Source organism: Balaenoptera borealis (assembly GCF_965194805.1).
Source record: "Balaenoptera borealis genome assembly, chromosome: 9".
NCBI lineage: Eukaryota > Metazoa > Chordata > Mammalia > Artiodactyla > Balaenopteridae > Balaenoptera > Balaenoptera borealis.
Window position 1 is genome coordinate 15,374,134 of NC_138873.1, and position 27,813 is coordinate 15,401,946.

Genomic DNA, 27,813 nt, shown 5'->3' on the forward strand with positions numbered 1-27,813 from the left:
ATAAATGAGGACACTAAGGCACAGGAATTTTAAGTATCCTGCCCAAGGCCACACAATTAGTAAGCAGTAGAGCTGGAAATTAAACCCAGGCAAGTCATCTGACTTCACTAGGTTATTTCTATGGATGGAAATCATTATCGATAATGAGTAATTTAAAGCATGGGAATGGGGACGATCAGTCAGTGGAGTGAACAGAGTACAAAAGGGATAAAGACAGAATTGTTAAGAACATTGCCTCATGGGGAATAGCTAGAAGAGAGCAAAGGGAAACTAAGAAGGAGCAGTATTAAGTTAGGGAAACCCTGACTGGAGGCAGAGGTGTGGCAGGGGAATCTCCGAAGGGAGCCATGGAAGCGTCCACAGACTCAAATGCAGTCCAGTGAAAAGCGGTCACTGGATTTAGCAACAAGGAGGCCACTGGGAGGGAGCTAGTGATCCCACTGGAATGCTCCTCGGTGACGTACACTTCCAACCAAGAGCCACAGGCATCACGATCTTACGTAAAGAAAATGCAGGTCAGATGTAGGGTGGATTAAGTACTGTACTGGTATTTACTTCTTGCAAAGGAATAGAGGCTTTACTTAAATGTGTCACATGAAGGATTACATTTTCATCCCTAAGGATACGCTCACAATGCTGCTGGAGAGAGCCAAAAGCAGACACACCCAGAGATGACCTCCCAAAAACTTCAGCTAAGCATCCAACTCTTAATGAGAAACACAGGACTGCGGAGCGTTCTGCCAACTGATACAATTCGGGAAAATCAGAAAGTAGGAAGTATTTATGGGGAGCAATCAAAGGAGAGCTACCATAAAAATTTTATTTCACCTCATTCCTACATTTGGCATCAAAATTTGGCTTAATTGTCGTCTCACGATCCTTAGCTCACATTCCAAACTATCAAGTTGACTGAGGAAAGAAAGAGCAGCATGTTAACCTAATTTTTTTTTTTCTGTAAGAGCCTGGAGTTCATGGAAATGGAGCTGTGGGTTCTGCTCATTATCTTCCTCGTCTTCTCCTAGGATATTTATCTGCTCCCTCCAACTTCCCACAGGACTCATTTCGTGCTTATTATCTAACTTTTCAGGGGGCATTATGACTACAAGCTTGCTGAGGTGAAGGACTATTTCCATTGCGTTTCTGTCACATGTCCAGGCATAGATGAGCAAAAAACATTAGAAAAAGGAATGACACCTTGTCTAAGACAAATGCTATTCACTGTCAACTACAGTAAAAATGAATTGAACGAATCAATTGTCTGTGACAACTTGGACACGTACTAAAAGAAGCTTACCATTTGCTCAAAGGTCAAAGAGACTGCTTATGCAGAGAGAAGTCATAAAACCGATCCGTTCTCAAAATCTAGAATCCTGTTGGACAGTATTATTGCCATTAGCCATGGGTCGAACCATGAACTCCAACACTCTTTGCTTGGAAGGTCTTTTAACACCTTTTTAAACTAACAATAAAAATGGATAACCAGGACTTGCGTGGAAGGGGAGAGGCAGTACGTTGAAAGGAGTGCCTCTGGAGTGTGGATTTCCGGAGCTTGGAACCGTGTGGCTGACAGGGTCTTGGTGCTCCAGCCAGGTGTCAGGCCTGTGTCTCTGAGGTGGGAGAGCCAATTTCAGGACATTGGTTCACCAGAGACTTCCCGGCTCCACACAGTATCAAACGGCAAAAGTTCTCTCAGAGATCTCCAACTCAATGATAAGACCCAGCTCCACTCAATGACCAGCAAGCTACAGTGCTGGATACCCTATGCCAAACAACTAGCAAGACAGGAACACAACCCCACCCATTAGCAGAGAGGCTGCCTAAAATCATAATAAGGTCACAGACATCCCAAAACACACCACTGGACGCGGTACTGCCCACCAGAAAGACAAGATCCAGCCTCATCCACCAGAACACAGGCACTAGCCTACACAACCCACTGAACCAACCTTAGCCACTGGGGGCAGACACCAAAAACAACGGGAACTACGAACCTGCAGCCTGTGAAAAGGAGACTCCAAACACAGTAAGTTAAGCAAAATGAGAAGACAGAGAAATGCACAGCAGATGAAGGCACAAGGCAAAAACCCACCAGACCAAACAAATGAAGAGGAAATAGGCAGTCCACCTGAAAAAGAATTCAGAGTAATGATAGTAAAGATGATACAAAATCTTGGAAATAGAATGGAGAAAATACAAGAAATGTTTAACAAGGACCTAGAAGAACTAAAGAGCAAACAAACAATGATGAACAACACAATAAATGAAATCAAAAATACTCTAGAAGGAATCAATAACAGAATAACTGAGACAGAACGGATAAGTGACCTGGAAGATAAAATAGTGGAAATAACTACCACAGAGCAGAATAAAGAAAAAAGAATGAAAACAATTGAGGACAGTCTCAGAGACCTTTGGGACAACATTAAATGCACCAACATGTGACTTATAGGGGTCCCAGAAGAAGAAGAAAAAAAGAAAGGGTCTGAGAAAATATTTGAAGAGATTATAGTAGAAAACTTCCCTAATATGGGAAAGGAAATAGTCAACCAAGTCCAGCAAGCACAGAGAATCCCATACAGGATAAATCCAAGGAGAAACACGCCAAGACACATATTAATCAAATTATCAAATATTAAATACAAAGAAAAAATATTAAAAGCAGCAAGGGAAAAACAACAAATAATATACAAGGGAATCCCCATAAGGTTAACAGCTGATCTTTCAGCAGAAACTCTGCAAGCCAGAAGGAAGTGGCAGGACATATTTAAAGTGCTGAAAGGGTAAAACCTACAACCAAGATTACTCTACCCAGCAAGGATCTCATTCAGATTAGACGGAGAAATTAAAATCTCTACAGACAAGCAAAAGCTAAGAGAATTCAGCACCACCAAACCAGCTTTACAACAAATGCTAAAGGAACTTCTCTAGGAAGGAAACACAGGAGAAGGAAAACACCTACAAAAACAAACCCAGAACAATTAAGAAAATGGTAATAGGAACGTACATATCGATAACTACCTTAAATGTAAATGGATTAAATGCTCCAAGCAAAAGACAGACTGGCTGAATGGGTATAAAAACAACACGCATATATATGCTGTCTGCAAGAGACCCACTTCAGACCTAGGGACACATACAGACTGAAAGTGAGGGGATGGAAAAAGATTTTTCATGCAAATGGAAATCAAAAGAAAGCTGGAGTAGCAATTCTGCTATCAGACAAAATAGACTATAAAATAAAGACTGCTTACAACAGACAAAGAAGGACACTACATAATGATCAAGGGATCAATCCAAGAAGAAGCTATAACAATTGTAAATAATAATGCACCCAACATAGGAGCACCTCAATACATAAGGCAAATGCTAACAGCCATAAAAGGGGAAATTGACAGTAACACAATCATAGTAAGGGACTTTAACACCCCACTTACACCAATGGACAGATCCTCCAAAATGAAAATAAATAAGGAAACACAAGCTTTAAATGATACATTAAACAAGATGGCCTTAATTGATATTTATAGGACATTCCATCCAAAAACAACAGAGTACACTTTCTTCTCAAGCGCTCATGGAACATTCTCCAGGATAAATCATATCTTGGGTCACAAATCAAGCCTTGGTAAATTTAAGAAAATTGAAATCTCATCAAGTATCCTTTCCAACCACAATGCTATGAGAGTAGATATCAATTACAGGAAAAAAATCTGTAAAAAATACAAACACATGAAGGCTACACAATACACTACTTAATAACCAACAGATCACTGAAGAAATCAAAGAGGAAATCAAAAAATACCTAGAAACAAATGACAATGAAAACACGATGACCCAAAACCTATGGGATACAGCAAAAGCAGCTCTAAGAGGGAAGTTTATAGCAATAAAATCCTACCTCAAGAAACAAGAAACATCTCAAATAAACAATCTAACCTTACACCTAAAGCAATTAGAGAAAGAAGAACAAAAAAACCCCAAAGTTAGCAGAAGGAAAGAAATCATGAAGATCAGATCAGAAATAAATGAAAAAGAAATGAAGGAAACAATAGCAAAGATCAATAAAACTAAAAGCTGGTTTTTTGAGAAGATAAACAAAGTTGATAAACCATTAGTCAGACTCATCAAGAAAAAAAGGGAGAAGACTCATATCAATAGAATTAGAAATGACAAAGGAGAAATAACAACTGACATTGCAGAAATACAAAGGACCATGAGAGATTACTACAAGCAACTGTATGCCAATAATGGACAACCTGGAAGAAATGGACAAATTCTTAGAAAAGCACAACCTTCCAAGACTGAACCAGGAAGAAATAGAAAATGTAAACAGAACCAATCACAGGCACTGAATTGAGACTGTGATTAAAAATCTTCCAACAAACAAAAGCCCAGGACCAGATGGCTTCACAGGTGAATTCTATCAAACATTTAGAGAAGAGCTAACACCGATCCTTCTAAAACTCTTCCAAAATATAGCAGAGGAAGGAACACTCCCAAATTCATTCTACGAGGCCACCATCACCCTGATACCAAAACCAGACAAAGATGTCACAAAGAAAGAAAACTACAGGCCAATATCACTGATGAACATAGATGCAAAAATCCTAAACAGAGTACTAGCAAACAGAATCCAACAGCACATTAAAAGGATCATACACCATGATCAAGTGGGGTTTATGCCAGGAATGCAAGGATTCTTCAATATATATAAATCAATCAGTATGATAAACCATATTAACAACTGAAGGAGAAAAACCTTATGATCATCTCAACAGATGCAGAAAAAGCTTTTGACAAAATTCAACACCCATTTATATAAAAACCCTACAGAAAGCAGGCATAGAGGGAACTTACCTCGACATAATAAAGGCCATATATGACAAGCCCACAGCCAACATTCTCAGTGGTGAAAAACTGAAACCATTTCCTGTAAGATCAGGAACAAGACAAGGTTGTCCACTCTCACCACTATTATTCAACATAGTTTTGGAAGTTTTAGCCACATCAATTAGAGAAGGAAAAGAAATAAAAGGAACCCAAGTCAGAAAAGAAGAAGTAAAGCTGTCACTGTTTGCAGATGACATGATACTATACATAGAGAATCCTAAAGATGCTACCAGAAAACTACTAGAGCTAATCAATGAATTGGGTAAAGTAGCAGGATATAAAAGTAATGCACAGAAATCTCTTGTATTCCTATACACTAATGATGAAATATCTGAAAGAGAAATTAAGGAAACACTTCCACTTACCATTTCAACAAAAAGAATAAAATACCTAGGAATAAACCTACCTAAGGAGACAAAAGACCTGTATGCAGAAAACGATAAGACACTGATGAAAGAAACTAAAGATGATACAAACAGATGGAGAGATATACCATATTCTTTTATTGGAAGAATCAACATTGTAAAAATGACTCTACTACTCAAAGCAATCTACAGATTCAGTGCAATCCCTATCCAAGTACCAATGGCATTTTTCACAGAACTAGAACAAAAAATTTCACAATTTGTATGGAAACACAAAAGACCCCAAATAGCCAAAGCAATCTTGAAAAAGAAAAACGGAGCCGGAGGAATCAGGTTCCCAGACTTCAGGCAATACTACAAAGCTACAGTAATCAAGACAGGATGGTACTGGCACAAAAACAGAAATATAGATCAATGGAACAGGATAGAAAACCCAGAGATAAACCCACGCACATATGGTCACCTTATTTTTGATAAAGGAGGCCAGAATATACAATGGAGAAAAGACAACCTCTTCAATAAGTGGTGCTGGGAAAACTGGACAGCTACATGTAAAAGAATGAAATTAGAACACTCCCTAACACCATACACAAAAATAAACTCAAAATGGATTAAAGACCTAAATGTAAGGCCAGACACTATAAAACTCTTAGAGGAAAACAGGCAGAACACTCTATGACATAAATCACAGCAAGATCCTTTTTGACCCAGCTCCTAGAGAAATGGAAATAAAAACAAAAATAAACAAATGGGACCTAATGAAACTTCAAAGCTTTCGCACAGCAAAGGAAACCATAAACAAGACGAAAAGACAACCCTCAGAATGGGAGAAAATATTTGCAAATGAAGCAACTGACAAAGGATTAATCTCCAAAATTTACAAGCAGCTCATGCAGCTCAATATCAAAAAAACAAACAACCCAATCCAAAAATGGGAAGAAGACTTAGACATTTCTCCAAAGAAGATATCAGATTGCCAACAAACACATGAAAGGATGTTCAACATCATTAATCATTAGAGAAATGCAAATCAAAACTACAGTGAGATATCACCTCACACCAGTCAGAATGGCCATCATCAAAAAATCTACAAACAATAAATGCTGGAGGGGGTGTGGTGAAAAGGGAACCCTCTTGCACTGTTGGTGGGAATGTAAATTGATACAGCCAGTATGGAGAACAGTATGGAGGTTCCTTAAAAAACGAAAAATAGAACTACCATACGACCCAGCAATTCCACTACTGGGCATATACCCTGAGAAAACCATAATTCAAAAACAGTCATGTACCACAATGTTCACTGTAGCACTATTTACAATAGCCAAGACATGGAAGCAACCTAAGTGTCCATCGACAGATGAATGGATAAAGAAAATGTGGCACATATATACAATGGAATATTACTCAGCCATAAAAAGAAACGAAATTGAGTTATTTGTAGTGAGATGGATGGACCTAGAGTCTGTCATATAGAGTGAAGTAAGTCAGAAAGAGAAAACAAATACCGTATGGTAACATGTATATATGGAATCTAAAAAAAAAAAAAAAAAAAGGTTCTCAAGAACCTAGGGGCAGGAGAGGAATAAAGACGTAGATGTAGAGAATGGACTTGAGGACACAGGGAGTGGGAAGGGTAAGCTGGGACAAAGTGAGAGAGTGGCATGGACATATATACACTATCAAATGTAAAATAGATAACTAGTGGGAAGCAGCCGCATAGCACAGGGAGATCAGCCTGGTGCTTTGTGACCACCTAGAGGGTGGGATCAGGAGGGTGGGAAGGAGATGCAAGAGGGAGGAGATATGGGGATATATGTATATGTATAGGTGATTCACTTTGTTATAAAGCAGAAACTAACACACCATTGTAAAGCAATTATACTCCAATAAAGATGTTAAAAAAAAAACAATTAGTAAAGCTTGTCCTAAGTCATTAAAAAAAAAATAATAAAGTCTGTTTAAAAAAAAAAAAAAAAAGGATAGCCATGGTCCATTTGGTTGTTTCCCATCACACTTGACTAAGGCAAATAGTTCAAAGTCCCTGTCCGCTTGTAAATACCTTTGTTCAGCTCTACCACTAATGTAAATAGAAGAAAAGCTCACAGATATTTAGATAGTTGCACAGGGCAGAAAATCGAAATCTTAGAGGAATCAAAAGAAGTTATTTTTACACTGACCAAAATGGTTTGTAACATTAAAAAATAAACAAAAATAAAATAAAATCAGGTATTTGGCACTCTAGAGAAAAAAATAGTGATGGGAATATTTTCCTTTAATGTGAAATTCAGTCTATTCATACTTTGAATTTGGGCTTCTTTTTTAACTGCTGGGTCCAAGCGATTCAGAGAAATTCTAAAAACTTCTGCATGGAAATCAGTAAAGGGCGGATGGAGACCCATTCTGCATACACTTTCAATGCCCTGCAGCTGCACTCCGAGTCAAGTTCTCAAACAAATTCCTTTTCATTAGTGTAACTAGGAAAATATGTAAAACTCAGGAGACCCTAAGATTCTTTTGGCATATTTCCCTGAACAATTCCCAATACTTTTCATTTTGTCAGGCAGAGCAAATAAAGTGATGTGTAGGTGTAAATACCATGTGAAGTGTAGCTGATGAAATACAGATGACTCTGACGGAAGAAGAAATTCTGAAGTTTGAAGAATAGCTTTTTAAAATGAATTAATCTGTTTTGCATTTGGGTTATTAATAGTAGAAGGTTTTTTTAATCCCATGGTTTTAATATTTTAATCCCACTGTTGATATATTCAAATCACATTTATACATGAACTCAAATGTGCAATAATATTTTGTTATTTAGGTTTACTGAAAAATTACTTGGGCATTTGAATTCTTCTAAAGCATGAGAGAAGACTTATGTTATAGTATTCAGGGATAAAAGCAGGACACAAAATGGTATTTATGGCATGATCTCAATGTGTAAAAAGGATAGATGCAGAGATACAATCCTGGAAGGAAATATAAAAATTTTGAATACTTCTGAGTAATGAGAGATTTCGTTTTCTCCTTCTTTTTACTTTTCTTTACGCTAATTTTTATTCAATGGGTCAGTATTATTTTCAGATTAAAAAAAAGACCTTTCAGAAAAAAGGAAAAAATTCTTCATTTAATGGACAGGTAATTTATATTTCTTTTTTTTTTCTAACATCTTTATTGGAGTATAATTGCTTTACAATGTTGTGTTAGTTGCTGCTGTATAACAAAGTGAATCAGCTATATGTATACATATATCCCCATATCCTCTCCCTCTTGGTCTCCCTCCCACCCTCCCTATCCCACCCCTCTAGGTGGTCACAAAGCACCGAGCTGATCTCCCTGTGCTGTGTGGCTGCTTCCCACTAGCCATCTATTTTTTTATTATTATTTAAAAAAATTTTTATTGGAGTATAGTTGATTTACAATGTTGTGTTAGTTTCCACTGTACAGCAAAGTGAATCAGTTATACATATACATATAACCACTCTTTTTAAGATTCTTTTCCCATGAAGGTCATTACAGAGTATTGAGAAGAGCTCCCTGTGCTATACAGTAGGTCCTTATCACTTATGTATTTTTTATGTAGTAGTGTCTATGTGTCAATCCCAATCTCCCAATTTATCCCTCCCACCCGCTTTCCCTCCTGGTAACCACAAGTTTGTTTTCTACATCTGTGACTCTATTTCTGTTTTGCGAATAAGTTCATCTGTACCATTTTTTTTTAGATGTCACATATAAGCGATATCATATGATTTTTGTCTTTCTCCATCTGACTTACTTCACTCAGTATGACAATCTCTAGGTCCATCCATGTCGCCGCGAATGGCATTATTTCGTTCTTTTTTATGGCTGAGTAATATTCTGTTGTATATATGCACCACATCCTTTTTTTTTTTGAGTTCTGCTTTTTTTTGAGTTGTTTTTTTTTAACATCTTTATTGGAGTATAATTATAATTGCTTTACAATGGTGTGTTAGTTTCTGCTTTATAACAAAGTGAATCAGCTATACATATACATATAACCCTCTAGGTGGTCACAAAGCACCGAGCTGATCTCCCTGTGCTATGTTGCTGCTTCCCACTAGCTATCTATTTTACATTTGGTAGTGTATATATGTCCATGCCACTCTCTCACTTCCTCCCAGCTTATCCTTCCCCCTCCCCCTGTCCTCAAGTCCATTCTCTACATCTGCATCTTTACTCCTGTCCTGCCCCTAGGTTCTTCAGAACCTTTATTTTTTTTTTTTTAGATTCCACATATATGTGTTAGCATACAGTATTTGTTTTTCTCTTTCTGACTTTCTTCACTCTGTATGACAGTCTCTAGGTCCATCCACCTCATTACAAATAACTCAATTTCGTTTCTTTTTATGGCTGAGTAATATTCCATTGTATATACATGCTATATCTTCTTTATCCATTCATCTGTTGATGGACACTCAGGTTGCTTCCATGTCATGGCTATCGTAAATAGTGCTGCAGTAAACATTGTGGTACATGACTCTTTGAATTATGTGGATGGGTAATTTATATTTCTTAAGAAGTTGCGGGCTTCCCTGGTGGTGCAGTGGTTGAGAGTCTGCCTGCCAATGCAGGGGACACGGGTTCGAGCCCTGGTCTGGGAAGATCCCACATGCTACGGAGCAACTGGGCCCGTGAGCCACAATTACTGAGCCTGCGCGTCTGGAGCCTGTGCTCTGCAGCGGGAGAGGCCGCGATGGTGAGAGGCCCACGCACCGCGATGAGGAGTGGCTCCCGCTTGCCGCAACAAGAGAAAGCCCTCGCACAGAAACGAGGACCCATGCAGCCATAAATAAATAAATAAATAAATAAAATTAAAAAACAAAACAAAACAAAACAAACAAACAAAAAAACCAGCAAAGTTTCACTTCAATGTGATTCTTTAAAAAAAAAGAAGTTGCAACCATGTGTATAAGGGCTTGATAATGTCACTTTTCCATAACTGACCTGACAAAAATTAAAGGTGATTTTATTTCAAATGAAGTTGTCATTTTAGATTATAAACGATTGTCTTGCTGTTTTAAAGTGATTTCAAACATCCAGGTATCAAAAGATTAGATAACAAAGGCAGTTTACACACTTAAAAAATATCTCTTGTTGTGTTGGTGAGGGGAGTTCATTCCTCTCTAATAGAATACACTGTTATATGTCTTTTCTAAAAACCTCCAAGCTCTGAAACAGATACATATATACATCTCAAAATCCTACCCTCACAGCCACTTTTTCTTTTTTTTTTTTTAATTTATTTATTTTATTTATTTATTTTTGGCTGCATTGGGTCTTTGTTGCTGCATGCAGGCTTTCTCTAGTTGCAGCAAGCGGAGGCTACTCTTCGTTGCAGTGTGTGGGCTTCTCACTGCAGTGGCTTCTCTTGTTGTGGAGCATGGGCTCTAGGCGCACGGGCTTCAGTAGCTGTGGCACGCGGGCTCAGTAGTTGTGGCTCGCGGGCTCAGAGCGCAGGCTCAGCAGTTGTGGCGCACGGGTTTAGTTGTTCCGCGGCATGGGGGGTCTTCCCAGACCAGGGCTCGAACCCGTGTTCCTTGTGTTGGCAGGCAGATTCTTAACCACTGCGCCACCAGGGAAGCCCCAGCTTCTTTTTCAATGCAGGTGAAAGCAACACAATTTGATTTTTGTTCCTTCATAGGTCTTCGTTATGTAAGGGAATTTATACCACGATTTCAGAAAAAGAACTGTTGATGTCCTGGGGTTAAATCTGTATTTGAGAATTCAGGTTTAATTTTGGCTTCTATGTATAACACGGCAGCCTGGCTTCTTCCGCTCAGTTACACACATAAAGGCCAGCAGAGACAGAGTGGAACGATGTTCTACTGGGTAGGGACCAACACGTAGTGGCAATCCTAGGCGGCCAGGCTGGCGGTCGCTCTCTGGCATGTGGCTGGAGGCCAGGTTACGACTTCAGGTTAGGAATCTGATAACAGTACCAACACAGGTTTTGTTTTAGAAGTATCAATTCTGTGTTCCCAGTGAAGGGCAGGACCATGTGTAGATGTGCGCTTTTATTTCCAATACTGACGAGCCCAAAACAGAGTAAATCACAGCCATTCCATGTGAAAAATGGCTGCATGATTCTTCCTTAGTAAACTGAGACCACATCCTCCTGAGTTTTCCTAATTCTTCCTACCTTAAACAGGGTGAGAAAACCAGCAAACCCACCTACCAAGAGCACCTAAATCCTGGAAGAAGGGAAGCAAGTCTGTGGATAAGATGCTAAATTTGCTTCTGAAGTTCTTTATGTCTCAGAGTTAATTTACTCACTGTAAACAAACTTGCATGAAGCACATTTCCAGAAAAGCAACACTGACTGACTAGATGTTTGCTCCAAACTCTGGGACCCAGGAGTACCCACTCCCTGTCATCAGCCAGCTCCTTTCACAGATCTGCCCCCAGAGGGTGCCTCAGGTGAGGCCAAATCTCCCCTCAAAGAGGTTTCCTACAGCTCAGTTATGGGGACATCAGGGCTGGGGTCCTAGGCTGGAGAGGATCCCATTAGGATTGGGAATCCAGCGGTAGTGAACCTGGAAGTCTGAGAGAGGTTTAAGCCACAGGCAACTGAGGTGCTGCAGCAAGGTATGAATTCCTTAAAAACACAGCCACCGAATGACTCTAGCTGTCCATCCCTCTTAGAAAACAGTAACACAAGGAGATGGAGAAGGAGGAGCTGGGGGGTGGGATGGGGGGTGAGGTGGGGGGGTAGAGGGAGGCTAAAGGAAAAAGGGGAAGAGATATGAAGAAATTATTATACCATTAAAGAGGTGATATTATGGATGTTATCTTGCTTTATTTGCAGTTTTATCTTTATTTGTAGGTATGAAAAATTGAATTCATCTCTAGGGATTTTTCCTAAGCAGATCATTGGATAAATGCACAAATATGCATGCCCATGGTTGTTAATTTCAGCGCTGTTTGTAATGGCCAAAGATGGGGAACAATTTGAGAGCCCATCAATAGAGAATTGGTTAAATAAATTGTGGGACATCTCTATGTCATCTTCAAACCTTTTTTCTGCCTTAATACACTTGAAGAAGAATTAGAAACATGCTTTACTATCAGTGGCTGAGCCACAGCTACGTTTCTTGGTGCTGGGAAGATGTGTAGAATGGGACCCACCCTCATCCCAGGCATTTTTACCACTCCCCCCAAGCCCAATCCCCCAGCACATTGAAGAATCAGGGATGTGAGCAGTGGCATGTTAGGTAGTCATGCAAAATGATAACATAGCTCTGTCCTGACTCACATGGAGCTAGGTATACAACATATTGTTAATAATCAAGTTGCTTACAGAATAGCATGTGTACAATGATCTCATTTATGACAGACTGCATCTGTGTCAAGATGGTCTCAAATGTGAACAGCCGTTTATACTTTCTTGTTTTTACTTTCTGTATTTTTCAAATAATTTTACAAGTATGCATGACTTTCATAACCAGAAAAAGAAATAACGCACTTACACAAATAATTAGATATATAAAAACCAAGTTAACTATGAGTCAAGTCCAGTTACAAAAATGTCTCTGTTAACAAATAGGGTTTTGTGCCCCAAGCCTTGGCTTATATATCATTAGTAAGTCAATGTAATGACATTTCAAGACAACAAAGGAATTTATATGGTCTCCTGATGTGCCCTTGGGTCACATTAAATAAATATTTGAAATCCCTTGTTTTCTATTGTTTTTCAGCTGGTGAATGTGTTTCTTTTTTTAAAAAAGAGGCAAAATAAAGCAAATGCTCCTTTTCACAAAAACTGTGCATTTGCCTTTTGTAAAACGAGCAACATAAATGTAAGTGGCCCAATATTAATTCTGAAATGCAAGAAAGAGAAATGAGTTTCTGTAATGCAAATTCATAAATATTAAGGATACTAATCGAAAAGTCTAAGTCTCACACAATGATCTGTTCATTTTCCAATGTTATTTCTAAGTAGAAAAACAACCCATTCAGCTCAAAATATTTTACTTTCAATTCTTATTTTAATTTTTATCATGAAAAGCGAAATGAAAAATCCAAGGCAGAACCAGGGTGACCAAAACACAATATGAGAAACAAAAAGCAAAGTCCTGGATTAGGAACTCGTTACACTTTATATTCTGTGGAGGAGACTTATTTGCTTTACACTGAAAATAAAAACTTACCTCATGTCAAATGAAGGACTGCCAAGTGAAATGGACAAAATAATGTCAAGCTGGAGAAGAGGATGGATTTGAGGGGTGTGGTGACAGATATAAACAGGGAAGAGAGTTTTATAAATGTCTTCTTAGTAAAAGAGATTTTAAAAGTAGTCTTACCCAGCAACTAAGACGTATTTTCCATCTGCTTGATCCTTTAACCTTTCTAGCAGGGACAAACGTACTTTGGCTTTGCTTTTGCCATAGATTTCAATTTCATCTGCAAGCAACCCTATCTCCTTGGCAAGGATATCCACAGCTTTTGGAGTCTGTGCTCTTGAAATCTCGATATCACTGGGTGGGGAAACATAAGAGGCAAGAGAGTCTGCTCAGCTTAGGTGGTCGCTGCTAGAGTAGAAAACAGCCGTACACCATGCCAACAATTAGATCAAATGGCTTCGTGGTCTTTTTTCCCAAGTAGGATTAAGTACAACTGCTAACAATTAAAGTGCATAAGAAAACGGTACATTGCTTTAGATAGAGAAGCAACTCTTAAAAACTAGATTCTAGAATTCTTCCCAGGTGCCAGGATACACCTCTGCCACAGGAAAGGAGATGGATTATTACAATGTGTCCGAAGGCCACCCCTAAAGATAACTACAGGATAGAGCCCAGTGTTTTTTACGGGTCATCGCTGAATTCTTTAACCAGGAATGGACGGGTTGTTGCATAATGCTTTATTACTGGGCTAGCCACATGTGTCTCTTGGCAATTCAAAAATGTGGAAATACTCTTTTGTTTTATCTGTGTCCATATTTTTCCCTCTCAAGTCAAAAATCACATTTCAAAATATTTCATTAATTACATAACTGTCGGTAAATGGAGCTAGTGCCCGAGGCTCAACTTCAGACACAGGAAATCTTAGGAACTCCAGAGTGTCGCTGGGCAAACAACTGAACTATTCTATTTCACTGGTTAAGATCTGCATGCTGCTGCTCATCTTAACAGGAGTGCTATGCAAACCAAAAGACTTCTCAGAGAGAGTCTTTTGGGGCTCCTGAGCTCAGCCGCTGCTCTTACTGGGGGTCTGGCCCATCCATCTGTCTGTGACTTGGTCTTGAGGGCTGATGTCTGACAATGCAGCAGTTTCCTGATTCACCCTGGGGTCCCTATTTTGCGGCGCAGCGGTCTCTCCACTGGTAGGCAGCCCCCTGCTCTATTTTTTTCTGTTGCTACTGCGGACAATCTCTCAGTCCTCATGCTACCCTGTGTTCTCCCCCATGACCCCATGGGGCCTGACTCTGGTGCAAGAGGTAACAGTAAACCCACTTCCAATGCCCACTAGAGCGGGAGAGGGGGAAGGGTGCCTCTGCCCAGATGTGGGCGGAGCTCTGCACCTGCAGCTAGGTAACCCCTTCCCCGGGTCCACCTGCATTGTCCTTTCTGATTCTCCCCCCGCCAACTGCACCCCAGCCTCCACTGTCCGTGCTCCCACTTCATTTCACCTTCCTGGCTACACCTTTTTTTCTGTTTCTCTCCTCCCACAATCTCCTAAATTGAAGAGCCTACTCTTGGAAAGCCTCCACGGTTTTCTCTTCACTAGCTGAAGAGTGATGGTGACATCATTTTGATTTTCTGAGTGATTTATAAACTATTCAGCCTGCCTTTCTTTCCCCAGTGGCTGTAGGAGTCAAATTTGGTTAAGCAATTTAGGGGCTTTTCCCCCCAAGGGGAATTTATTTGGATTTGTACACAATTTGGCAGAGTCCCTCTCAAGTTTTTTTAGCTCTCTGTAAGTAGCATTTACTCATTGAGCTTTAAAAATGAAGGTTCTATAACAACATAAGTAGCCTCAAAAACTATTTTATGAAACAGATTGCACAACTACAGGGCTGATATTACAAAGAACATTTCTTGGAATTTATGTATTAGTGAACACAGAAGATGACTAAGATGTTTAGTCTATTTGAGGCGTGAAAACATAGCTTGGAGGGTTTCACCAGCCTGGTGGGTATAATCGAACCTTAGTGTTGGGCTGTGGCCCAAGGAAACACAGGTCAGTTCTGAAAAGCAACTGGTTATCAGGTGAAAAATGAGTCAATTCCGGGTGGTGTTATCTCCTACGTCCTGTGTTTTCCATGCTGGCAGACGGCATCACCTGGTTAAGCGCTGGACTTACGGGCGCCCTGTAGGAAGGGGATTGGGCCAATTCACAGGAGGAGGGGTGGCCATGGGGGATTCACTAGGAGGCTGGAAAATGCATTTCCCTGGCTCAGATAGCTTATCTAGAGAATTGTTCCAAAATCACATGCTGAGACTGTCCTGCAGTTTGTATTTCCAAATTTATACAGAGGGAATATGTAGCTTACACTTCATTAAATACCACGCTGAAGAAAATATCCATCTGGACCCTCCCAGAGTGTCCTGTCAGAGAGCAGATACCACCACGTTCTGAAGAAGGCAGAGCTCCGGTCCCACGTCTAATGGCCTTTGGTTTGGTTGGTCATTTACCCGCAGCGTAGAAACCTACGAGGCCCTGAAGACCAAGCTGACGTGTGTTTGGGCATTTCTAACACTGAAAAGCATATTCCAAATATTACATTACTGTATTCTGCCAAATCTAAGATACCATTATTTTAAGAAAAAACACTGCTATTGAATACAGGGTACATCATTGACAATAAGGTGCATCCTGATTTCAGAAATTAAAAAATCTACATCTTAGAACTGATAGAATATGGTCAACATGTTCATTATCATTTAATTTTGGAGGAATTAAAGGACAGAAAAAAATAGTACAGCAGGACTTCCCTGGCGGTCCAGTGGTTAAGACTTCACGCTCCCAATGCCAGGGGCATGGTTCGACCCCTGGTCGGGGAACTAAGGTCCTGCAGGCCGCACAGCGCGGCCCAAAAAAAAAAAAAGAAAAAATAGTGCAGCAATTTGATTAGAGAAAATTATCCACCATCAAAGCCATAACACCACAAGTTGTGCCCCCATCCAATGGGTAACTTTGGACATCTAAGGCACTTTGGTGAGCCAATGTCAGTATAAACAAATCACCTGAATACCTTGGTACGGGGGACAGAGGCTGAAGTTTCAAGCAGTGAAGTCTCCACCTCCTGTACTGCTGCTCACGGAACCATCTCCTTCTGCTACTAACCATGTTCTTCAATAGGGATAGGAAGGAAAGCATGTCAGAAAAGTAAAAGCTGACAGGTTACACATCTAAACTATGAAAATATCGAATATTGTTCAGGGATATTGTCATGAAAAGGAGTAAAAGTTGCACAGTAATCCAAGTGAACATCAGGACTAATTTTATTCACATGTAGTTAAATGTGCAGATCTTTCTTAAAAAAGAAAATGTGAGATACAAGTACTATTAAAAACGTTTGTATTCACTAAAGTCATCAAGTACATGGATTAAAATTACAGCATCACCTCAGAGAAGAAAAATGAGGGAAATATGAGAATGCACGCCTGGCTGGCTGGGAGGCCCAGCTTCACCAAAAATTTGCACCACTGCAAGCATAATCCTTCTACAGCTGATATAATAGAACAAGCAAACCGAATTATCGGTGATACGCATATATATATTTACATACACACACACATATTTGCCTTTAGTTGCAATGTAACAGATGCCTTACAGAAATGCACTACGCCCCATTTTGAAGTAAAATTTTTAATTGTGTATTGCATGTATTAAGAAAGAAATGAACTAAAACCTGCTTCTGTTTAATTAGAGGCTCAGGTTTCTCTACCGCTACTTAACACCTCTGCTGGCCGGCACCCTCACTGCAGGCTTCAGCACCAGCCTAGCACACAGCAGTGGGGAGCCGGAGATCTTGGGCTTTAGGTCACACAGATAGCGGTGGTTCGAAAAGATGTCCACAAACTCTTTAACACTCCTGTCTTCAAGAGGTGAGCCCAGTTCCCTTTCCCTGGGTTGTGAACTAGATTGGTGGCTCAGTTCTAGCAAAGAAGAAAAGAGGAAGTGGTGGCATGTGACTTTGGAGAGTGGGTCATAAAACCTACTGCAGTTTCCTCCTTGCTCTCTCCTTTGATCCCTCATGCTGGGGGAAGTCAGCTGCCACATCGTGAGCAGCCCCATGGAAAAATCCAGGTGATGAGGAACAAAGGCATCCTGCCCGTAGCCAAAGAGGATCTAAATACCACATGCCAACAGCCATGTGAGGGCGCCATCTTGACTCCTCTGGCCTCAGTCAAGCCCTTCAGATGACTACAGCCCCGCCATCTTGATTTCAACCACATGAGAGACTCCAAGCCAGAACCATCCAGCTGTGCGGCTCCAAATATGTGACCCACAGAAACTGTGAGATAATAAATGTTTGTTGTTTTAAATTGCTAAATCTGGGGGGTAATTTATTACACACCAATAGATAACTAATAGAGGACCCTGATGTGGGTCCCTGCCCCATACTTGTCATGTGACCATTTCTCCAAGTCTCCATTTTCTCATCTATCAAATGGGAATCACACTATCTTACAGGAATTGTTGTGAGAATTAAATGACACCATGTTTGTAAAGTGTTTGACACTGTGTCTGCTCAACAGAAAACACTTCCAAATGTTAGCAACTATTCATTGAAGCTCCAAACTCAAAAATTCTCAAATAGCTGTGTCAGACAAACCTGAATCCGCAGAGCGGCAGCAAGGAGACTCACATCTTCTGCGATGGGACCAGTACCATGGACACCGGGAGAACTGCATCCAAGCTTCCCTGGAAAAAAAAAAAAGACTTTCAGCATATTGTTCCTTGTAAAATGACAGGACGTTCAACGATGTTCTCGTTTTCAACCAAGGAAGTTAGGATGTCATGGCACAGCTACAGATAGGTTACCAGGTAGGTCCTGGCACAGCCTTGGGGCTCTCAATTGGGCCTCATGTTTAGAGTGTTGACTGGCTTAAAATCTTGCCCCTACCTCTTACTAGCAGTTGTTACTCTGGGCCTGTTAATTAATGTTGTTCAACCTTGTAGAGTTTTGTGAGAACTGAATGTGATATGGTAATGTAAAGTGCTTGTCACATTGTATGCATGTTTAAACAATAAATTAAAAAATCAAAGCAATTTCATGTGTGAATACAAAGTATTGGGTTGGCCAAAAAGTTCGTTTGGGTTTTTCCATAACATCTTACGGAAAAACCCGAACGAACTTTTTGGCCAACGCTATATTAAAAAGGAGACCTAAAACACCTACAGGACAAGCCCAGTTAAAGTGTTCTGTGAACGACCAGGCTTTCTTGGATAATTTTTTAAATCCCTGTCATAAAAGTGACAGAGACAATTTTCCATCAAAACTGAGAAATTATATTTTAGGGCATTAATTTTGAGGATTACCTGGATTTCAAAAGAGCGAGGCATTTTATAAGAATTCTACTGTGGTTGGCACTTAGGAAGTTTATGAAAAGTAAACACACGTAAAATGCTTTAGTCTACATCCTCTCTTAGAGAAGAGAAACATTGCTAATAGTAACTTTTTTGAAGTAAGAAACTATTTTCTTCTTTTTCGGACCACTCTACTTTTTATTTATTTATTTATCTATTTATCTATTTTTTTTTTTTACCATCTTTATTGGAGTATAATTGCTTTACAATGGTGTGTTAGTTTCTGCTTTATAACAAAGTGAATCAGCTATACGTATACATATACCCCCATATCCCCTCCCTCTTGCGTCTCCCTCTGACCCTCCCTATCCCACCTCTCTAGGTGGACACAAAGCACCGAGCTGATCTCCCTGTGCTATGCAGCTGCTTCCCACTAGCTATCTATTTTACATTTGGTAGTGTATATATTGGACCACTCCACTTTTTTTTTTTAAATCAATTAACTATGTATTTATTTTTGGCTGCGTTGGGTCTTCGTTGCTGTGTGCGGGCTTTCTCTAGTTGCGGCGAGTGGGGGCTACTCTTCCTTGTGGTGCGAGGGCTTCTCATGTTGCGGAGCACGGGCTCTAGGCACGCGGGCTTCAGTAGTTGTGGCACATGGGCTCAGTAGTTGTGGCTCACGGGCTCTAGAGCGCAGGCTCAGTAGTTGTGGCGGACGGGCTTAGGTGCTCCGCGGCATGTGGGATCTTCCTGGACCAGGTGTCGAACCCGTGTCCCCTGCATTGGCAGGCGGATTCTTAACCACTGTGCCGCTAGGGAAGTCCATGACCACTCTACTTTTAAATTATCCATTTTCCTGGAAGTTCTTTGCAAGAAAGAGCATGAAACAAAAGTAAGTGTTCTGTGATGTTCTATTGTCAAATGTATTAAGGGTGTTGGAAAATCATATCCCTCAGGTGTTGTTTAAAGATTAGCAACACTTCAGTTTTATAAATCATATTTAGGCAAAAGCCAAGAGTCTAGAGAATGAGAGAGATTTGTTTTCTTTTGTTTGAACCACTAGAGATCTGATCTAAAGGTCTTATCCAGCCACTAAGGAAAAGAAATATGCTTCCCTCTTTCTTACCTCTATCTTTAAATGATGGAGAAATAAGGAAAAGCTACATTCTAGGATGTGATCTCAACTTATAAATGCATGTTACAGGAATAAATCACAAATACCCATGTGAATGAAGACTATTTCACCTACAGAATTACACAGTGAATAATTTCTCCCATACTCTTAGCCACTGTCTTGCATAAAATAGAACATGGCTAAAACGAATGAAGACTTTAAAACACAACACAAAAGACACATACACTCATATTTCAAACTGTAGGATAATCTTGTAGGGAGCAATATTTCTCTTTTTGAAGAAGAGTTATCTGAATTCCAGCAATGCTTTTAGTATGTTATTTTCTTTTCCTTCTACTATATTCCATCCAATAAAACTGAGTGTAATTTTTTCATAGGAAAAAATCTTAAGATGGTTATCTCAAGTTGACTGGGTCAGAAGTTACTCACTTTCTTCTTTTCTATTGTATACTTCAAAAATTTTCTATCATAACCACTGTATCACTTTTGTAGTAGGAATCAATGCGATCTTAATATGGATTGAGAGTTCTGAACCTGGAGGAATTGAAGCAACTAAGATGGTAACTCAGTGACTCAGGACTACATTCGTAATGAATTTCTGGGCTAAGGAGAACTGCAGGAGGAAATCATTGCGTCACCCCCTTGCCTATGTAGAAGCAGGGCCCCACCCGCAGGGGTGTCCACACTCAGGCTGTGGGTCCAGCCGGGCTCCCGTCCCAAACCAGATGGGTCTTTTCACTTCCCACTGACCACTCCCCATTAACTCACAGTTCCTTCCTCCAGGGACAAGTCAGTGAATCACTTTAAAAGATGGCCTTTCATTTATAAGTTTTCTTATAATATCCAAACTCGCCACAATCGGAAAATTTAAGGCTCAAGTGTTACAATACTTCCCCTGGAAATCAGGACAATCCTTTTCTGACAGGAGCTGTTCCGAGGCCACCCTGGGAATTTTAGCAACTTTGATTAGCATGAGTCCTGGGATGCAGCCCAGGGCTCCCTGCTGACTTATGTCTGCTTAAAACGACGCTGTGAACTACTCTGACGCGTAAAGTTGCTGTTTTGATCCTGTTCTCTGGGCCCAAGTATTAAGACCAGTTTCTCCTTCGTCCCATTTGGTACATCAGAAAATAAGTTTGAATATTAGAGTGCACAGTGGTTTTGCTCAGGATGAATCCTGACCTTTAGCAAGCAGAGCATTACAAAATCACAGCCCACTTCCTTCATCTGAAATAATTTTTTAAAAAATAAAATTATGCTTATAGCTAGAAAACTGAGCACTGCTATGTCCCTGTTTTCAATCTAAACATTAGACTCATGCCATAGAAGAGTGAACAGATCCAACAAGTTAGGTGTAATTGTTTTCCAAGCACTGCTTCTGGGATATCAGCCATCAAGAAAATCTCTCTGGGGATTAGGTATTCAATAAAATGCCTCTATAGAATTACCTCATCATAAATCACCATATCCTATCTATTTTTACAAGGGGGGGGAAGGGGAACCCTGTACCGTTAAGATGACTATGAAAATTTCATCATAAAGCCCTGCCTTCACCCAGTCATAAGTATATTAAAAATTCTTTTTCTCTGAAGTTTAAATAAAAGCAACTTTCCTTTTAATAATGCTTGAAAAAGGTCTTCATTTGTTTAAAGTGGAAAATTATATATAAAAGAGAGGGAAAAGGCCTTTCTCCAATTTACTCATAGATTAAAATTTCATACTAATTAAAGTTGCTAAAATTAAAAGTTTTGGACTTCCCTGGTGGCGCAGTGGTTGAGAATCCACCTGCCAATGCAGGGGATACCGGTTCGAGCCCTGGTCCGGGAAGACCCCACATGCCGTGGAGCAACTAAGCCCGTGTGCCACAACTACTGAGCCTGCCCCAGAGCCCGAGTGCCGCAACTACTGAGCCCACATGCTGCAACTACTGAAGCCCGCGCACCTAGAGCCCGTGCTCCACAACAAGAGAAGCCACCACAGTGAGAAGCCCGTGCACCTCAACTAAGAGTAGCCCCTGCTCGCCGCAACTAGAGAAAGCCTGCGCGCAGCAATGAAGACCCAACGCAGCAAAACCAAAACAAAACAAAAAAACTTTTGACAATTGAGAAATGTAATGCTATTATAAATAGTACCGACTGGAAAACATTCATCCATTTAATCAGTGTAGCATTTTTCATCTCTGCTTTTGTGCCGTCAGCCCTGTTTTTAAGTGGGATGCAAGTTCAAGGAAATGTCTCTATATCTGCAACTAACTTAAAAGTGCAATCAATTAGAGTACAATTCTGAGTCCATGTTTATTCACTCAGTATTTACTGACCCCTTCCTACGTGTCTGGCACTGTTCTGGGCACTGGGCATTCAAAAATCAATAAAACCACTACTACTGGACCAGATAAATTGAAAATAAACTAACTGCAATCAGTCTACATACAGAATTGTTAAAACATAATGCTTGGTCTTATTTTTTTTCCCTCAAGAGAATTGCTACATCTAAATCTAATGTTTTTAAAATGCCTTTAAAAAATAAAAGTTCTAAAAAGAAACATCAGAAATGGGGCACCGTTTCACCAATAAAACATATGGCTCATGGGGATTCCCAAAGAACACTGAAGCAGACTCTCCTATCTCCTGCCAGGATTGTACCAAAATCGTCCTAAACATATAAACTCTAATAAAAAACAGCAAGTAAACATTGTAGCAAGGAAACATTCATTAAAAAAAATAATAATAAAGTCATAACTGACTATCCTAGTCCAACGAGGATTCTGAGCAAATCTACCGTGCATGTCCACTGTTAATGGGTTAGGCATTGTTTTTTTCAGGAAAAAAAAAAGAAGTTGTACCCAGAAATTACATATATTTCAAAAAAGTAATTTAGTACATGCTTTCTGTATGCTAAAAAGAGCCATTAATCCCACATTCGTATTATATTGTACCTCTAATTGCTCTATTCATGTGTGTGCTCATCTGTGAACTGAGTACACGAGCATTTTGGGAAATTCCTGAGCATCTTCCTTTCAAAGCGCCCCAAACAACCCCCTAGCCCTTCAGCTCCAAGGGGTTTTTAATCTGATTGGTCGATTCTGGGAGGAGCTATATTTCCCAGAGAGGAAGGTGCATTATTTCTCTTTTTGAAGAAAGAGTTAAATGAATTTCAGTAGAGCTTTTAGCATATTACTTTCTTTTCTTTCCATTGTATTTCAATAAAATTAAGTTCAGTGCTTTTTTAATGGAAAAGTGTAAAATGGTTATCTCAAGGTGACTGGATCAGAAGTTACATTTATTTTCTCCTTGATACTATTCTCTATTTCACTCTGTGTTCCGGGGCTGCCTAAGTTTCAAGGTCTAGAACTCCAGTGTGGTACCGGTAGAGACCTCTACTCCTTTTGGCCCAAGTTCTGACCAGCTTTGAGGGAAAAAAACGCCATCCTCCTGGACAGTTCAGTATAGCCTCCCCTACCACATGTTGAAATTTGGAGGCCACGGGTAACAAAGAGGGTTCTCTGTCTCCCTCTGCAATTGTCTCTTGCATACACATGTCACTCAGGGACTTGAGGGGGTGGGCTGGGTGTGTTAAAGCTCTCTTAGCCCGAGTGTCTTTCTGTGAATGAGAAAAGGGTATCCCTGCTGGGCCAGCTCCTGCTGGTCCCTGGGCTGAGTGCCCTGGGGCTGGCACAGCTTCAGCTACCCTGAGGGTGACCTGATGTGTGGTCCAGGACGTTCCTGGGTCCCTTGGCAAACACCATCAAATATCAGCACCTATCCTAAGACCTCTTCTGTTTCTAAGGGTGACTTTCACAGTGTTCTGAAGTGACTTTGTGGCTCCAAGGGAGTGCTTGAGGGGGTCACTGCAAAGGGAAATTACAAACACAGGGGAGCTAGTCTCCACTCCCATCCCTCTGGTAGCTGTGTTTTCATCTGCTTTTACGTGTTGAGGTTCATCTAAGACTGCTTTAGGAGAAAGGATTCTGCTGGTTTTTGTAAGACTGTGAAAACCACTGTTTCTAGTTTACCTCACACATGTAAAAATTTCCTACTTTAGGTCACAACCGACTTGACTGCTTGATGGTGGAGGTCAGCAGGGGACGTGCTGATGAGGGGGAAGAACGGAACGAGGAGGAGGAGGAGGAGAGGGCCTGACTGCAGCTGGCATCTTGGCTGCTCTCTGCCCGACAATATGGTTCCCATACCAAGTAACCCAAAAGGCAGGCACATGACATGACCTGTGCACATGTGCTGACAGCAACCATCATTTCAGGAATATACTCTTCTGAAGAAGATTAACTTTTCTCATAGCAATCTTACCTATTTTGATCAGTGGCCTGGCACCAATTTGAAGACATTTACCTGACAGAAAGTCATGGGAACAGTTGAGAACAGTAGTTCCTGGTTGAATCCAAGAAAGGGGAATCTCTTCCGGCTTGGGTGAGCCCAAGATCACAATGTCAGCCTCATGAAGCTAGAAAGAAAAAGAAAAACACCACACACATTTTCAACGGTAGCATAAAGACGTGACGATCAACGTCAAATGCCTTCAATGTAACAGACAACAATCTTCAGAGTTCAGTTCCACACGGATGCACTGACAGAATCACTTTACTAATTTAATAATGTAGCTCATATTAGTACAAACCAAATGTGATCATCATATCCTAGGAAAAAAAAGGAAGCTTTAAAAATTTCTTCAATGGGGACTTCCCTGGCAGTCCAGTGGTTAAAACTCGGTGCTTCCACTGCAGGGGGGCTCGGGTTCGATCCCTGGGATGTGGCATGTGGGGAACTAAGATCCCACGTGCCGCATGGCATGGCCACAAAAAAGAGAGACAGAGAAGGACAATTCCGTCGTTGTGATCTGTACGGCAACAAAGAAAATAAAGTGTTTACTCTTATTAAAAAAAAAAAATTTCTTCGGGGCAGTTACTTCAGCATACATACTACGTGTAGTCTTATCATTTACATGTTTTCAACGCTAACTATAATATCAAGAAAAAGGATGGGGCCAAGGAAGCTGCACTGATGGGAGGAGGAGACTGCAAGCCGAATGGGGTGGACAGCATCCTGACTTCTGCAGCATCCTGACTTACGGGGGAGACAGTGCGGGTCGCAATGAAGCCACCTGAAGATCTGACCAGTGCAGGGAGCCTTCCGGCCTGTACAACTGCATAATCAAAATTAGACCCATATGGAACTTTTACTAGATCCATGGACAGATTTTCAAGAGCTCAAGCAAGAATCTCATTTTCCTTGAGGTCCTGGTTAGTCTCTTGTCAAACTGTTTTTTTTTTTTTTTTTTCTTAAAGAAAAAGGAAACAATGCAACCACTACTACAAAAGACATTCACATGTCTGCCCTGTTTGTACTTTGATAACACAGCACAGGAGGAACATGTCTGGAAGGACAGTTATGAAGTAGGGTAAGAGGTTGGCTCTGGCCTCAACAGAAGAATGACCACCTGTCCCAGTACCAACTAAGCAACCAAAGACTTCAAAGTGGATCCATATGTGGAGGGAGAGGACTGAAGAAGGAATCTTAGACCCATGGGGAAAATACCAACAACTGCGCATGTCAGCTCACAAATACGTGAGGTTGATGTCATTATACCCATTTAATGGACAAGTAAAACTGAGGCTCAGGGAGTGTAAGTACCCCTATGGTATGTCCTGTCTCCCTAGCAAACCCAGCCTTGGAATACTCAATACTCTATGAGGCAGAAAGAGAGGGAAGCTGACAGCCCTCCACTCCGTAGCGCTGATGGCCCCTCCCCCATTGCTTTTTCCACAGACTTCAATGCCCTGCAACTGACTGCAGACTCTTCAGAATCAAACAAACAGGAACGGAAGACAAAACACAAAAACTCCCCCAGTGCCACTACCCTCACCCAACCACCCAACAGCCCAGGGAGTGAACGGGCTCCAGTGGTCCTCATCCGCTCTCAGCTTGCACGTGCTGATGGCTGAAGATCGTGGGGAAGGACCAGGCCAGCTCCTCAGCCCGAGTCCATAACACTGTTTGGGCAAGAGGCTGCATCAGCTAAAGTCTCAGGAATCTTGGGAACAAAAAAGACAAGATCTAGAGCAGCTCCGAGCTCCCGTGATAGAGGAGAAGCATGGTGAAAATTTAAATGCACGTCTTTTCAACGAGCCGATAAAGCCAACTCTTACAGGTTAACATCCCAGGAACACTTGATCAGCTGGATCATGCAAATAGGGGAGAGCAATTCAGTGAGTACCGCTAACGAGGCCCGAAGGTGCTCACTGCTTTTCAGCACCGCCCTTTATTAAGGCACAGGAAGAGGAATACGTTAAAATGGTATCTCTGTGAGTCTGTATTAGTCACATTCAAAAAGAGGTCCCTACTGGAAAAACCACTTTTTTAATGCCCAAGTCACAGTACTGTGAACCCGAATTAAGAGGTTTACAGCCAACATTCCCAGCAATCTAGTGCGTTAATGTCCCATGGGTTCTGTACAGATAGAGCTGAAAGGCAGCTAGACTTGCAGGTGATGTTATATTTAGGGGAAAAATGTGTTCTTACGGAAAGAGGATTTTAAACATCTGATAAGAAAATATCTGTGTTCCTTTACCACTGCAGACACTCAACCACAGTAAGACCTGAAACACAGATGCTTAGCGTGTGGCAAATGATCAGCGGATAAGAAACGCCATTTCGCTGCATTTTCCACACTCGACGGCGGCAAAAACAGAACATGTTAAAACATCTACAAAAAGGAAGTTAATATGTACAAGACTGCAATGTTCATTTTGGAAAAAGCCAAGGATCACAGGTTTAATTGAGTCCCCTAAGAGCACTTAGTTTCCTACATGTGGTGTCTTCGGTACAACCTGTTCTTTTCATTACCAATAAATCTCGGAAATCTCATTCCGACCCCTTAACTGTGTACCTAGACTCAGCTCGAAAGCGGGCTGTGCTAACAAGCAACTGGGGGGGGCAGTTGATCCCACAGAGAAAAGGCCAAAATCTCCTCCCCCAGCCGTGATCGCATCGGAGATGCTAATCTTTCTGGAAAGGAAAAGTGCTAGATGCTTAAATCAATAAATAACCCACGGAGACCCAGGCGAGGTTTTTAATGATTCAAGGAGAATTATCATCTCACTGGCTGTTTCTACTTTCTTCCTCCCTAATGGGAAGGACCCTGGCCAAAGCCTGGCTTGAAACTTTACTCATAACAAAATATTGCCTTCTCTGCTGAGACTTGAGTGGAAGCAGCTTTCAGCGAACCGCCCACTCCCCAGGCAGAAGACCAAATGTTAAAACAATCGCAAGACACAGATATGCAGGCATTTAGTGTGGAGCACGTGGGAATGCAGAGGGTTTAGATACCATGAAAACTACTTTTCTGAAGTCACTGATTTTTCAGGGAGTGTGGGTGGGGGACAGGTCTCAGAATACGGAGGGGGAGATGGAGGACAGATAGGACTTGCAGAGTTATAAGGAACCTCACAACTTTGTATTTAGCAAATGAAATGCATTTTAAAATGGAAACTCCAGAAAGGACAGCCCCACCTTCCTAGTTAGAAGACAGGACTTATGCTATCAACGGTTTTGAAAGGGCATATATGAATCTCAGGCATGAGATCTGCATGCCTACAAAAGGTAGGACAGGTTAAAAAAAAAAAAGGTTTGGAGCTATGTCCTGAAGCATCGTGACTGAATTACCTGAGACCTATCAAACCTGCTTCTACATCCTTCAAAAGTTATCAACACAATTCAGAAAATAAAGTTCAAAATGAAGAACAATACTTAAAAAAAAAAAATAGGTACTTTCTCCAGCAAAGACACGCTTCTCAAATTACAGTGACTGAAGAGAATAAAAGAGATCCAGGATTCTTTAGTGAATATACTCATTCACCTGCCATCTCTCAAGTGCCGCCTGGGGCAGACACTGAGGTTGCTGAGGATCAGAATATAAAAA

General features: G+C 40.8%; 1 protein-coding gene and 1 long non-coding RNA gene across 9 annotated transcripts in view; both read right to left on the reverse strand.

The window, feature by feature from the left end:
- Window positions 1–27,813, reverse strand: part of MTHFD1L (methylenetetrahydrofolate dehydrogenase (NADP+ dependent) 1 like) — a 204,545-nt gene that overhangs the window by 147,868 nt on the left and 28,864 nt on the right. For 7 of the 8 annotated variants that reach the window (XR_014248492.1, XR_014248493.1, XR_014248494.1 and 4 more), the window contains exons 8-11: window positions 24,228–24,339; window positions 18,052–18,140; window positions 16,465–16,562; window positions 13,574–13,747 (exon numbers count right to left, since the gene is read on the reverse strand). Coding sequence is in view for 5 of the 8 variants with exons in the window: in XM_082405462.1 (XP_082261588.1) it covers window positions 13,574–13,747; window positions 16,465–16,562; window positions 18,052–18,140; window positions 24,228–24,339 (473 nt within the window). In the remaining 3 variants the exon portion in view is untranslated. The other variant, XM_082405466.1, reaches the window with a different exon arrangement.
- Window positions 7,082–13,567, reverse strand: LOC309634960. Its single transcript, XR_014248531.1, has 2 exons — window positions 10,175–13,567; window positions 7,082–9,800 (listed from the first exon to the last, which is right to left on the reverse strand). It is a non-coding gene; the product is annotated as an uncharacterized lncRNA (long non-coding RNA).